The sequence below is a fragment of the Symphalangus syndactylus genome, chromosome 5, assembly GCF_028878055.3.
Source record: "Symphalangus syndactylus isolate Jambi chromosome 5, NHGRI_mSymSyn1-v2.1_pri, whole genome shotgun sequence".
Lineage (NCBI taxonomy): Eukaryota > Metazoa > Chordata > Mammalia > Primates > Hylobatidae > Symphalangus > Symphalangus syndactylus.
The window spans coordinates 38,842,000-38,855,797 of NC_072427.2; the positions used below are offsets into that span (position 1 = coordinate 38,842,000).

General features: G+C 38.5%; 1 protein-coding gene across 6 annotated transcripts in view; it reads left to right on the forward strand.

The window, feature by feature from the left end:
* AAGAB (alpha and gamma adaptin binding protein) overlaps nucleotides 1–12,971 on the forward strand; it is a 55,443-nt gene extending 42,472 nt beyond the window's left edge. For 5 of the 6 annotated variants that reach the window (XM_063638831.1, XM_055278026.2, XM_055278027.2 and 2 more), the window contains exons 6-10: nucleotides 4,444–4,526; nucleotides 5,314–5,410; nucleotides 9,827–9,931; nucleotides 10,389–10,438; nucleotides 11,094–12,971. In XM_063638831.1, coding sequence (XP_063494901.1) covers nucleotides 4,444–4,526; nucleotides 5,314–5,410; nucleotides 9,827–9,931; nucleotides 10,389–10,438; nucleotides 11,094–11,171 — 413 coding nt within the window. In that variant the 3' untranslated portion in view covers nucleotides 11,172–12,971. The remainder of the gene's footprint in view (nucleotides 1–4,443; nucleotides 4,527–5,313; nucleotides 5,411–9,826; nucleotides 9,932–10,388; nucleotides 10,439–11,093) is intronic. The other variant, XM_063638832.1, reaches the window with a different exon arrangement.
* The last annotated feature ends 827 nt before the right edge of the window (nucleotides 12,972–13,798 follow it).

The window sequence follows — 13,798 nt, forward strand, 5'->3', positions numbered from 1 at the left end:
ACTGACAAAAGAGAACTATATATGAATGGAACATCATCTTTTTGTACTTGACCCAAGTTTGTGTCATATCCAGTAAGCCAGTAGTTGTGCATCAAAACATTGGCCATGTCTCAACTCTTCACATGTTATCAAGACCTCTGGCCTTAATGGAAAGAGTATAGACTTTAGAATCAGAGAGTCCTAGATTTCAAGTTCTGGTTCCAGCTATGTGACTTTGGATAATTACCTAATCTCTCTGAGTTATAGTTTGTTCTGTAAAAGAGAATAATAAAATAAATCTTCTGTAAAAGAGGATAATACAATAAAGAAGATATATGTTTATTTCTATTGTGTGTAGAAGGCATACTTTGATTGTTGTGAGGATTAAAGAAGCATTGTAAGTACCTAAAATATTACCTTGCACATATTTAGCACTGGTAAATGTTATCTATTACTAACCCTTAGGAAAATTTTGCAAGGTATATATTGTTATACCCTCTGCATAAATGTAGAAACTGAGGTACAGAGAAGGCATAGCTTGTATAAAACCACACAGTAAATAGTAGAAGTAGGATTCATATCCATGCCTTATTCCCAAATTCGTATGCTTGTCATATTGCCTTGGTAAATAATGGAGAAGGGAAAAAATCAGAAAAATTAAAAGGGAAAAAATACTTTTTAAAAAGTGACTTTTCCCCTTCCCCCATAGTGAAATTTCTCCCTTTGCCTAGGTTTTGAATTCTCTAAATGTTTTGTGTAAGTCAAAATTGCTATGAGAGATGCATTTTATGCTTCTAAAATAAGTGTGCTCTTAGATTTGTAAAGAGGTGGCAAATAATTTCATATATTTCAAGTTTTTTTAACTTCTTATTGTTAAAAAAAATCATCCCAAGGCTTAAGAATTTCCCAGTTAAAATCTTTATTCTAGAGGCTATAGTTTTGTTTCTGACACTTTCTGGAAGAATCTATGCTAATGACCAGCACCGCCAGATTTTTTCATGATATTTTCATTTTTATCCATGCATCCACTGGTGTCAACTTACTAGACTACTAAAACTGAATCAGATGTTTTTAGGACCACAGTTTAATATACATATTGTGCCTTCCAGAATAATTTATTTTATATCAGTTAACAGCTTCCCCTTTCTGCATCCCTGAAGTTCCATAAGAATCAGCTGAGGAGGTGAATTTATTTATTCCTTCCTAGTCTAGAGTTTTGTGGCATCAATAAAACTGTAGATGCTAGAGCCAGTTTCAGCAACTACCTGCTAAAGGAATAAATCCTTCTTAATAGGGATGACATTTCCATGCCCTGAATCCTGGGGAGAAAAATCTAGCAAGCAAGAAAAGATTTATGTGATTCTTTTCTATGAGAAGAATAGTTGTACAGTGAGTGCATGTGGACGGAATTTTAATAAACATTGAACCAGGCAGAACAGAATTTTTTAAAAAGCCATAGGTATATAAAATATCTAAGTTTTCTGAGCAGTGTTAATATGCGAGCAGTCTACTTTGGGTAAACAAAAATGAATTGTTTTTCTCATTGTGTCAATTTGTATGTTTCTAAGTTCCTTAAAATATAAGCAGCGGAACATAATGAACTCTCTTGTTAGTTGACTAAATTCTTCATTGTTTATAATATGAGCAAAAGTCCTTCTGGCTTATTATAATTAGCCTGAAACCTGACTGTAAATGCTTAGTCAATTGTGAACCTGATTAATTTGTCTAAGGTCATACAGGTAGGCAGAGCCAGGAATGAAAGACAGGTTTTCTGACCACTAGTCCAGTTTTCTTCCTACTATTTTGACTTTTTCATTATTTTATCCATTCTAATTGGGGCATTTATTTTTTTTTCAAAGTTTTAATTGTGATACACAGCATAAAATTATTAAATTTCAAAAAATCTCTTTGAATAGGTAAATAATACATGCACATGTAACATAAATTAAAGGTTTACAGTATACAGTGATGAGTCTAGCTCCTACTCCTAACTCCCGTCCATCCCAGTTCTCTTTGCAGGCAGCCACTGTATAGAATTAGGCATTTCGGCTGGGTGCAGTAGCTCACGCCTGTAATCCCAGCACTTTGGGAGGCCGAGGCGGGCAGATCACGAGGTCAGGAGATTGAGACCATCTTGGCTAACACGGTGAAACCCCGTCTCCAATAAAAATACAAAAAAAATTAGCCGGACATAGTGGTGGGCGCCTGTAGTCCCAGCTACTCAGCAGGCTGAGGCAGGAGAATGGCATGAACCCGGGAGGCGGAGCTTGCAGTGAGCCAAGATCGCGCCACTGCACTCCAGCCTGGGCGAAAAAGCGAGACTCCATCTCAAGAAAAAGAATTGGGCATTTCAGATAGACTGCTTTGGTTTCATAAAATGCATAAATTGACATTGTATTGCATTATTCTTTGAGTTGCAGTCTGGCCTGCCAAGTTTAGGGGATGCCTAACAGAGGAAAAATATAAGCTGTGGAATTAGAATATGGAGAGATTTATGAACTGAATTTGAAAATTACCCAAGGTCCAAGTTATTTCCAGTAATAGAAGTGAGGGCTCTCTTGCAGAAGTAGTTTATTACTCAGATATTGCCTTTTGTACAAATAGCTTAAAGTATAAGAGCACTCATGTATCTTCATGACAGGTAAAATCCGTGTCTGAGTATTATATAACTACATACAGCTACTTTAAAATCAATAACACATCGGCCAGAAGAAAGAACCATGCTGATGTTTGAATAAACATCCTTAGGCTCTGAAACTGTCATCGTAGGACACTGCATGGATCTGCTTCTCTGGGGCCTCTGAGCCTCCATGTCCTACCCTGCTGAAACCTTGGTCCCCTGTCTTTGGATTGGGCACCCAGGCCTTTGGATGAGGAGATAACGGGGGCTCCGGGAGTACACGTGAACCTCTGACCATGCTGCCACTGTTGAGGTTGTACAGAATGAAAAGCAGTAGGGCAGCAGCAGCCTCTTAGTTTTGCCCAGACCAAAGTAGCCTTTAATGCAGAGGTACTGGGTTGATAGCTGCATATGACTGGGTTGATAGCTGCATATGGTTTAGAGAAAGAGAGATGTGAGTAGGTCAGGGAAGAGATAGGGAGAGGAAAGGCAAGGTGGGGAGAAAGTTGTCTTTTTGAGAGATAAAGTCTTTGACTTCTGTACTGTTACTCTTGGGTTACAGTCTCATGTTCTACTCTAAGGCAGTGTTTTTTGAACTACTGTGTTCATAAGACCCTCCTGGAGCACTTGCTAAAAGTTGAGATTCCATGATCTCTGTCCTAAAGATGCTGACTCAGTGAATCTCAGATAGCGTCCTTGAATACTAGGATAGTTTTAATAAAGCGTTTCAAGTCATTCTGGGGAACACTGCTGGATGAAGGCTGGCCCTTATACTTTGAACAGTGCTAGATGTTTTGCTCCAGATTTGTCCATTGTAAATACAAATAGCATACTGGGAGCCTTAACTGCAGATACTTCATTCGTATCTAAATTAGAGCTTTTTTCTTTCCTTTTTTTTTGAGACGGAGTCTCGCGCTGTTGAGTGCAGTGGTGCGATCTCATATCACTGCAGCCTCTGCTTCCTGGGTTCAAGCGATTCTCCTGCCTCAGCCTCCCGAGTAGCTGAGATTACAGGCACCCACCACCATGCCCAGCTAATTTTTTGTATTTTTAGTAGAGATGAGGCTTCACCATGTTGGCCAGGCTGGTCTTGAACTCCTGACCTTGTGATCCGCCGGCCTTGGCCTCCCAAAGTGCTGGGATTACAGGTGTGAGCCACCATGCCCAGCCCTAGAATTTTTTTCAAAAAGCATTCATATTCTTTTTCACCTGATATGAATGCCTTGGTGTTGATTTTTTAAATGTTTTTGGTTATTTAAAATAATGGAATATTAGTTCATAGTGGCTATTAAAGCATTAGTGCTGTTAATCTTTGCAAATAGAACCACTGGCCTTTTGTTTGTCATAATGGCCCTGCTATTATTTTCCACCTGGACTAATAGTCTGTGATTTTTAAAAAAAATGTACTTAAAAAAATGTATTCAGGGCCAGGGGTGTGGCTCAGACCTGTAATCTTGGCACTTTGGGAGGCTGATTCAGGAGATGGCTTGAGGCCAGGAGTTCAAGACCAGCCTGGGCAACATAGTGAGACCCTGTCTCTACAAAAAAACAAGAAATAATTTTAAAAAAATAGCCAGGCACAGTGGCAGGCACCTGTATTCCCACCTACTCAGGAGGCTGAGGAAGGAGGATCACTTGAGCCCAGGACTTCAAGGTTGCACTGAGCTGTGATTGTGCCACTGCACTCTAGCCTGGGCTACAGAGTGAGACCCTGTCTCAAAAAAATATATATATGTAGTTAGAACTTTGGTAACAAATAAGTAGCCTTTGTTTCATCATCATAGCCATTTGAACAGTTTAAAATGTAAATGACAAATTTCAGTGATTGTATTTTTCCTTTTCAGATAGGAACCAAGGCTTTAGCTTTCTCAACTCATTGACGGGAACAAACCATAGCATTGGGTCAGCAGATCCCTGTCACCCAGAGGTAAAGGTTTTTCTTGGATCTTTTTTCCCTCTTTGGCTTTAATTTCTCCTTGTCACATTCACCATTGTTTTCCTTTCCATTTAAAAGGTGACAGAGAATGTTAAAAATGGATGAAAGGAAGGTCTAAAACAGCCCTTGCTAAAGCAGTAAGCCCTTTCAAGATGTTTACAGCTTTGGTTTTATTTTTACTAGGGTGCTTTCTAAAATATGCCAGGATTTCCCTGAGGCATTAGTTTGCCTTCAGATCTTTAAATAGAAAATAAAATTGATGGTGCTTTTTTAGTACTTCCTGTGTAAAAGACCTTGGCAAATCTGAGGCAAGGTCCCTGTCCTCAATGAGCTTGTAGTCCAGTTTCAACCCTGCGTCCTTAAGAACTTTGTTCCAAGTTTACCTTAGTCAGCAGCTGGAGCCAAGAGCAAATTATACAGTGCCACATTGTCTTTCCAGGGATCTTTTTCAGCAATCTCTGAGCTGTTTGTGTTACGATTGTGTTACATTTTCATATTTTGAATATAACACGGATCTTAAGACAAACAAAAAACATGTTTTAATAGTCTAAAGCAAAATCAACGCTTTCTAGTTCTTCCTTGGGGGAAAGTACTCCTGGGTTAGTTAAGTTTTAGCCTTTTATTTTTTTAATGTGATCTTGCTCTTCTTTCTTTGCCTCCAGTTCCTATTACTCTTTTCTCAAGCCAACCAAGGACTGAAAGTGTGAGCTGCTTTTTTGGATTTAGTTCTGAAATAGTCTACGATTAGATTGTTGCTTATGTGTATTTTCCTCAACAGCAATCCCATTTGCCAGCAGCAGATAGGACTGAATCCCTCTCCGATCATCGGGGTGGTGCGTCTAGCACAACAGATGCCCAGGTTGATAGCATTGTGGGTAAGTTCCTCCTTTGGCTGCCAAGAGAGAGCTTTGTGCAACTTGGAATAGGTATCTGGGCAGAAATCATTGAGGGGGAAATTGACTTTAAACACAGAGAAGGGAAAAAAAATTGGTAGTATACCACACATGAATGTGAGCCTTGCCAGTGGCTATCAGAAAAAGGAAGAAGAATAAATACATAACAAATATGTGGGTACCATTTTATCTTTAATTCTCCTAGCAGGATCTTGATTCAGATAATCTTAGCCAAGGCAGACCGAACCAGGTGACGAAACAGCTAGCTCTGTATCACGTAGTTTTTTCATAATATTTAACAGAAGTCAGAATCGATGGTGACAAGAATAATACAACTTTATATTTATAAGCCCTTCCACATCCTTTTAAAGTTCTTTTATATCCCCTTTCTCATTTGGTAATGAAGTTTTGCAGAGAAGTTTAATAACTTGTCCAAGGACATCTAGCAAGAAGCGCCTGGAGCTGAAGCTGGAATCCAATATGCTGTCCAAAAGCCAGAAAACCAAGGAGCTTACTTGACAATAACTATAAATCTTTTGCTGGGGAACTACTGATATTCCTACTTTATGCTACAGAGGGCTCATGTGCAGTAATAAATTTTTAAAACTCTTTTTTCTTATTATAAGATAATTCATGTAGAAAACTCAAGTGGTTGGTTATAGAAACATATGAGGAAGAAAAAATTATGTATAATTTTTTTTCTCTCCAGTTTATTCAACCTTATCCTCTCAATTGAATCCTTCCCATTGGCTTTTAAACCTGCCAAAGTCTCTGCCATTAAAACAAACTAGTAATCACACGGAAGTGGGTGGGGACTTCAAGCACTAACCTAAGTAACTTTAGAAAACAGTAATTGGACTAGATACCATAAGGCTAAAAACAAAAATAACACAAATACTGAACTCTACTTAGTAAATTTGTTTCTTATAGGGGTATGGCTCAGCAATTCTGAAATTTTATATATATATATATTTTATACACCACACATATACCAACATACAGAAAATAGAAAATATAGATAGAGCTAGGTTTCTCACTGCCAGAGGAAAAAGGTTACAAATAAGGAAAAGGGAAGGCTGAGGTGTACCCTTTGGTACTGGATTGGAATCTAATGTATCAGTATGAACTCATGGCTTTAAAAATATACTTACAGTTAAGAAAATAAATACAGATGTGTGTGTGTACACATGTATTAGTATACACACATATATTTCCTAGTTTTGTCCACTGAGAGGCCTAGAAGCAACAATACCACCATAGCAGTGGACACACTTAGCACTCAGATCTTGCTTTCTTTGTGTGTGTGTGTGTTGTTGTGTTTTTGTTTTTGTTTTTGTTTGAGATGTAGTTTCGCTCTTGTTGCCCAGGGTGGAGTGCAGTGGCATGATCTCGGCTCACCGCAATCTCGCTTCCTGGGTTCAAGCAATTCTCCTGCCTCAGCCTCCTGAGTGGCTGGGATTACAGGCATGCGCCACCACGCCCAGCTAATTTTTTTTTTTTTTTTTTTTTTTTTTTTAGTAGAGACAGGGTTCCTGCATGTTGGTCAGGCTGGTCTCAAACTCCCGACCTCAGGTGATCCACCTGCCTCGGCCTCCCAAAGTGCTTGGATTACAGGCGTGAGCCACTGCGCCTGGCCAGATCTTTCTTTCTAAATACAATTCTCCAATAAAAGGAACTAGGGCTCCTTGGAGAAGTGGTTGATTCCAGGACTTGGGCAAGAAAAATACAGGATGACCCTGGAGGATCTCATGGTACCAGAAATTAAGAAAATTCTCAAAAAAGAATGGGGACATGTTGAAAGGGCATAGGGACCAATCTGAAAGAGCTTCCAGTGGCTAAATCTGGAACAATTTGACCAGCAAAGTAGATTAATATAGTATTGGGTTATAACCCATAGAGTAAGCTAAGTATCCATGAGTTCGTACTAATATAAATAAATAATTGAATAAACAAATGAGAAAGAAAGGACAGCATCTCCTTACAGAAGAATCCCAAGTAATAAATATAGAAGGAATGAGGAAAATAGAAAGCCGCCATTAGGCACAAAACACAGTACTTGGTAGCATAGGTGAAAGTTTGAGGAGAAGTAGTATATCTGCATAGTCTAAAAGTATCTCTCTCAAGATACTTATTTATTACAAAGGGGAAAATAGTAACTTTACACTGGAGAAACTCATCAGATACCAGCCACTTTAATTATGTAATGAAGGTTAACATCACTGGTAATAAGACATATTGACATAATAGCCCTCCTGATAGGATGCAGTGAGAAGGTAATCTCACCAAAAATGCATAACTGCAATCTAATAATAAGAAAACATCTGACAAACCCAATTAAGGGACATTATACAAAATAACTGACATACAAGTATTAAAGTCGTGAAAGACAGTGAAAGACTGAGGAACTGTCACAAATTGGAGAAGACTAAGGAGATTTGACAACTAAATTCCATGTAGGATCTTGGAACAGAAAAAGGATATTAGTGGAAAAACCAATGAAGTCTATGGCATGTTTAATGGCATTATACCAATATTACCTTCTTGATTTTTATAATTGTACCATGGTCATAAAAGATGTTAACACTAGGGGAAAGTGGGTGAAGAGCATATAGGAACTCTGTATGCTATTTTTGCAAGGTTTTTTTTTAAGACTAAATTAAGAAAAAAATTTAAGGCAAAACCAAATCAATAAAAACCAAACACTTCCTCGACCCCACATCTTCCTCCTTATCTGTTTACTAAACTTGTTTCCATTCCTCACCTTCCATTTGCCCCTCACCTCACTCATGTCTGTCATTTGCCTCTGGTATGCCACTACAGCAACACTGTGCAAAGGCCAACAATGACCTCCATGCCACTAAATCGGGTAGATATTTTCCAGTCCTCATCTTGACCTCGTGGCAGCATTGAGTGTTACAGATCAATTCCTCTTTGAAACATTATCTTCCCATGCCTCACCCAACACCATGTCGCCTGGTTTTCTTCCTACTTCTCTGATTATTCCTTCTCTTTCTTTGGTAGATACCCTCCTTTACCCAGCCTTTAAGTATTGTCATTCTTCATTGCTGCATTTAAACTCTTCCAAATCTATATTTAGGCATGGAGTGATTCTGTCTACATTAACAGCTCAGTTACTATGTATACACAGATAAATCACAAACTTTTATCTTCAGCCCTATATACCAACTTCCTACATGACATGTCCATTGAACGAAAGCAAATATATTAACCAAGATGCATTTTTAACACCAAATTGTCTATATGGCATTGTGATAGATGCAAATAATTATAAGTCATCATCCTGTCTTCATGGAGCTTAGTCTAAAAATATAGAGATAGGACCCGTAATGTAATGGTTAAGGTCATAGTCATTGGAGTCCTATACAGCTGGGTTCAAATCATGGCTTTATCACTAGTAATGGCCTTACCTTGAGTAAATTAACCTCTGTTGGCATTAGTTTCCTCTTCTATAAAATAACGGTGATAAATCTTTCCTCATAGGGCTGTTGCAAAGTTGCAATGGAACCATGTAAGTTAAAGCATTCAGTGGTGTAGATCCACAGCAAATTCTCTCTTATGGTAGTATTATTTATTAAAGTAGTGGTGGAGAAATGTTAGAATACAAGGTAATATATGCAAGTGCTAAGACAGTTCTAGAAACAATAAGTGTAGAAAGAATTCTAAGGAAGGAGACCTGTGAAACTGGGATGGGCAGGGAAGACATTCTAAACGTAGTGGGCCTGGAGTGGAGAAGGAGTTAAAATTGTGATTAAAAACAGACTTTAATAAAGAAGCAGTGTGCCAAGGTAGAAACAGTAAAAGATTTGTAGTAAGAAAATATGAATTTAAATCAGCTCTACCTCTGAATAGCTGTAATTTTAGATGAGTTCATTTTTAGATACAGGTTTTTTTCATATCATTTCTGTTATTCTCAGATAATGTTACCTGTTCTAATCACCTTTTATAGTGGTTGTCGGTAATAGATGTGAAAATATTTGTTGTACAGTAAAATGTGGCATAAACTTTAGTCATTATTGGTGAATCAGTGTACCTTAGTGGAGTGAGTATGCTTTCAGAGCTGGAAACACCTGCCTCTGAATTCACTTACTAGTTGTCACCTCAGCAAGTCACTTCAACTCTGAGATGTGGTTTTCTTACCTTTAAAATGGAAATAGTACTCCTTACCTCATGATAATGTTGTGAGGATAAAATAGTTACTCTTCATTTGTGAGGACCTGCTAGCAGCCGCAGGGTGAGGCACCATGAGCTGTAAAGCTGGTGTACACTGGGCCTTCGATCATTGGTGACTTGATCAAGGTTAGCATTTGCCTTAGGATTCGCTGAGTGTAGCACATATGCAAATAACATGACAGATAATGTGACAAATCCTTATTTCAGATCCCATGTTAGATCTGGATATTCAAGAATTAGCCAGTCTTACCACTGGAGGAGGAGATGTGGAGAATTTTGAAAGACTCTTTTCAAAGTTAAAGGAAATGAAAGGTAATCAGATCCATTGTGTCTAATACGTTCCCATGTTGATGCTTGTCTGTTTTACGTAGTAGCATTTTACTTTGTTAACTGCTGGATTGGATTCCTTGTTCTGGTCTCAGCTGTCTTGAGAAACTTAGCTACTCCTGGGACTTGGTAAAAAAAAAAAAAAATTTCCTGGGGAAAATTTTTCCATCTTCATTCTCTTTCCTTTTACTTTTCCTGCTTTTGCCTTCTTCTGTTTCTTTCAATGTGTTACATAAGGTGGACACCGTAAGATCCCTACCAATTTACTCACATCATTCCCATCTGGAAAATTTGGAAGACTTAAGCTTCCTAATACATGTAATGACTACATCATAAACATGTCTTTGAAACCCATCTCCCATCTTCTAGTGTTAGAGTATTCATATACTCCAGGTTATCCTGTGCTATTAGACAAAGTTCTTAAGATATATTTTCCCCCTAGACAAGGCTGCGACGCTTCCTCATGAGCAAAGAAAAGTGCACGCAGAAAAGGTGAGACAATCAGCCAGGTATTTACTGAGTACCTATAAAAGGTCCAGTGCTGTTATTATAATTATATATCACACTTGTGTATTTCTGAAGGGTCTTAGTGTGAGCTTTTCATTGAATATTAACTTCTAACTAATTAAATATTTATACAGTAATAGTATAGTTGCTGCAGTCAAACCAGGATTTTTCACCTGTATGGTGAGTGATGTGGAACCCTCATTGAGACTCAGGATGTTTGCCTTTCTAACTATTGGGCCAGAAAACTCTTTAGTTGTTTTGTTTTATTATTACCAACACAACACATGCTATTGGCAGGAAACTTGTATGGTTGATGGTGTTCCCTGATATGAATGTGTCATAATTTATCCTGTTCCCTTTTGGACATTTAGGTCATGTGCATTTTTTTGCTTCTATAAATAATGAAGCTGTGCATGTCTTTACACATCATCTTTGTATACAACTCTAAATATATCCTTGGTATAAATTTCTAGATGTGGCAATCATGGGTCAAATGGTATTCAAGGGTTCTGATACGTATTGCCAGAGGACTGGAGGGCAAAGTACAGAATTTTAGGTCTCAGTCAGTTTAAGGTATGACATATGAAACAAGCTGAAATGTAGCTATTGCCTAAAATTTGTTGCATGCTTCTCTCCACAGGTGGCCAAAGCATTCTGGATGGCAATCGGGGGAGACAGAGATGAAATTGAAGGCCTTTCATCTGATGAAGAGCACTAAATTATTCATACTAGGGTTTGACTAACAAAGATGCTAGCTGTCTCTGAGATACCTCTCTACTCAGCCCAGTCATATTTTGCCAAAATTGCCCTTATCATGTTGGCTGCCTGACTTGTTTATAGGGTCCCCTTAATTTTAGTTTTTAGTAGGAGGTTAAGGAGAAATCTTTTTTTTCTCAGTATATTGTAAGAGAGTGAGGAATACAGTGATAGTAATGAGTGAGGATTTCTTAAATATACTTTTTTTTTTGTTCTAGGAATGAGGGTAGGACAAATCTCAGAGGTCTGTGTGATTTACTCAAGTTGAAGACAACCTCCAGGCCATTCCTGGTCAACCTTTTAAGTAGCATTTCCAGCATTCACACTTGATACTGTACATCAGGAGTTGTGTCACCTTTCCTGGGTGATTTGGGTTTTCTCCATTCAAGGAGCTTGTAGCTCTGAGCTATGATGCTTTTATTGGGAGGAAAGGAGGCAGCTGCAGAATTGATGTGAGCTATGTGGGGCCGAAGTCTCAGCCCGCAGCTAAGTCTCTACCTAAGAAAATGCCTCTGGGCATTCTTTTGAAGTATAGTGTCTGAGCTCATGCTAGAAAGAATCAAGCCAGTGTGGATTTTTAGACTGTAATAAATGAGGCAAAGGATTTCTATTCCAGTGAGAATAAAACCTTTCTACTGAGTTGTGGGGGATATGTTGTATGTTAGAGAACCTTAAGGAGTCCTTGTATGGGTCATGGAGACAGTATGTGATAATATACTGTGATTTTCATGAAGAAACTCTTCTGCCTTAGAGTTCTCCCCTGCTGCTTGAGATGCCAGAGCTGTGTTGTCGCACACCCACAAAACAAGGCACATTTCCCCCTTTCTCTTTAAAGCCAAAGAGAGATCACTGCCAAAGTGGGAACACTAAGGGGTGGGTGGGGAAGTGAAATGTTAGGCGATGAATTCCTGAGCACCTTGTTTTTCTTCCAAGGTTCATAGCTCCTCTCTGCCCTTCCAAGCCTGTAACCTTGGGAGACTATCTTTTGTTCTTTATCCTTTGTCTTGTTTGAGTGGGTCAGCCCCAGAGGAACTGATAAGCAAATGGCAAGTTTTTAAAGGAAGAGTGGAAAGTACTGCAAATAAAAATCCTTATTTGTTTTTGTAGACTTTGTAATGCATATCATTAGCCCTCACTGTGATCATTACTGCTGTGGCTCTGAACTGGCACATAGTACAGTGGATGGAAGGTGCCTGCACACCAGCTGAGAACTGGTTCTGGCCTAGGTAGGCTCTAGAACCATTTACACAGCATGAAAGAAACAGGTTGGGTTAGGAGCAGAAAGAAATAAGGCTCACACCCCTCCAGACACTACCTTATAAGCACTGCAGAACCTGAAACAGATGGCAGAAGGAATGGAATGCTACAGGGGCCAGTAGGAGTGACCACAGGGAGGAGACAGCTCAGTGACTGGAGCGTTCAGGAAGAGGCTTTCCAGGGAACACTGGACATTGCTTAGTGACCTTTTGTTCCTTCCTTTTTTTTTTTTTTTTTTTCCTTTTACTGTTCTGAAAGACTTTGAGTCTGTGGTTCACCACCAGCCCATCAGTGTTTCTTTGAGGTGATTGCATTAGGGAAGTTGGCTCTGGGATTGCAAAAAAAAAAAAAAAAGGTGGAACATGTTTTCCTTAAAAGATGGAAGGTTTTAGAAAATATACTAGGCCATCTGGTTAGAAAAAAACAGACCAGACTAGAAAAAGCTGTGAATTTGATTTTGTAGATTAAACAAAGCCAGATGATTAAAATGTGGTTTATTTATAAACTGTGCTAATGTCTATTATTATGATTTTGTGGTTTTTTATTGGGGGTATGAGTGAGGGAAGCCCTATATCCTTCATTGGATTAGACATATATAGTGAATACTGGAAGAGTCTGTCAAGCTATTTTGGAATTTACCCTGCATATGTAATGTCATGTTTTTAAGACCTCAGCTATGTAGGGATATTGGCCTCTTCTAGGGACATATAGGATGAAGGTCTCTAGTGAAATCTACTAAAAGCCCATGTTAGAATAGTGATCATGAGCTAACACTACAGTAATAGCTGCAGTCTATCTAAAGTGACCTATGTTCATGCTACCACAAGTTGTTACAGAATTGCCAGCTGGAATTTAAAATAAGAGACTTGGTTTTTGGTTGTTTTTTCCTTAAACATTTCTAGATTTGCATAACATAGTGTTTGGCACATAGTAGGCCCTTAGTTTTGGTTGTAAAGTATGGTTTGTGTTTGATGAATATGATCACAAAGTTTGAAAATCCATACATAAGTACTGGAAGGTAAGGGAAGACAAGAATAAACATTTTTCCCTTGAGAAAATCATGTGTTATGTAATAATTTTAGAGTGATGAAGACATAGATATTTTTATAATTTTAAAATATGCCATCCTGCCAGAGTATGAGAAGATTGACAGAACCAGTTTGCTTGCTCTCTATTTATAGAACTTGGCCACGTCTAATTCAGAGAAGCTAGAGATTCAGGGAAGCTAGACTTAGATGGTTGAGTAATATGGGATGTGGTTCAAGGACCATAGAGCATGTTAGGCCATTCCTGCAAACTACTTCTAACACGTGAAATGTGATATATGGTTAA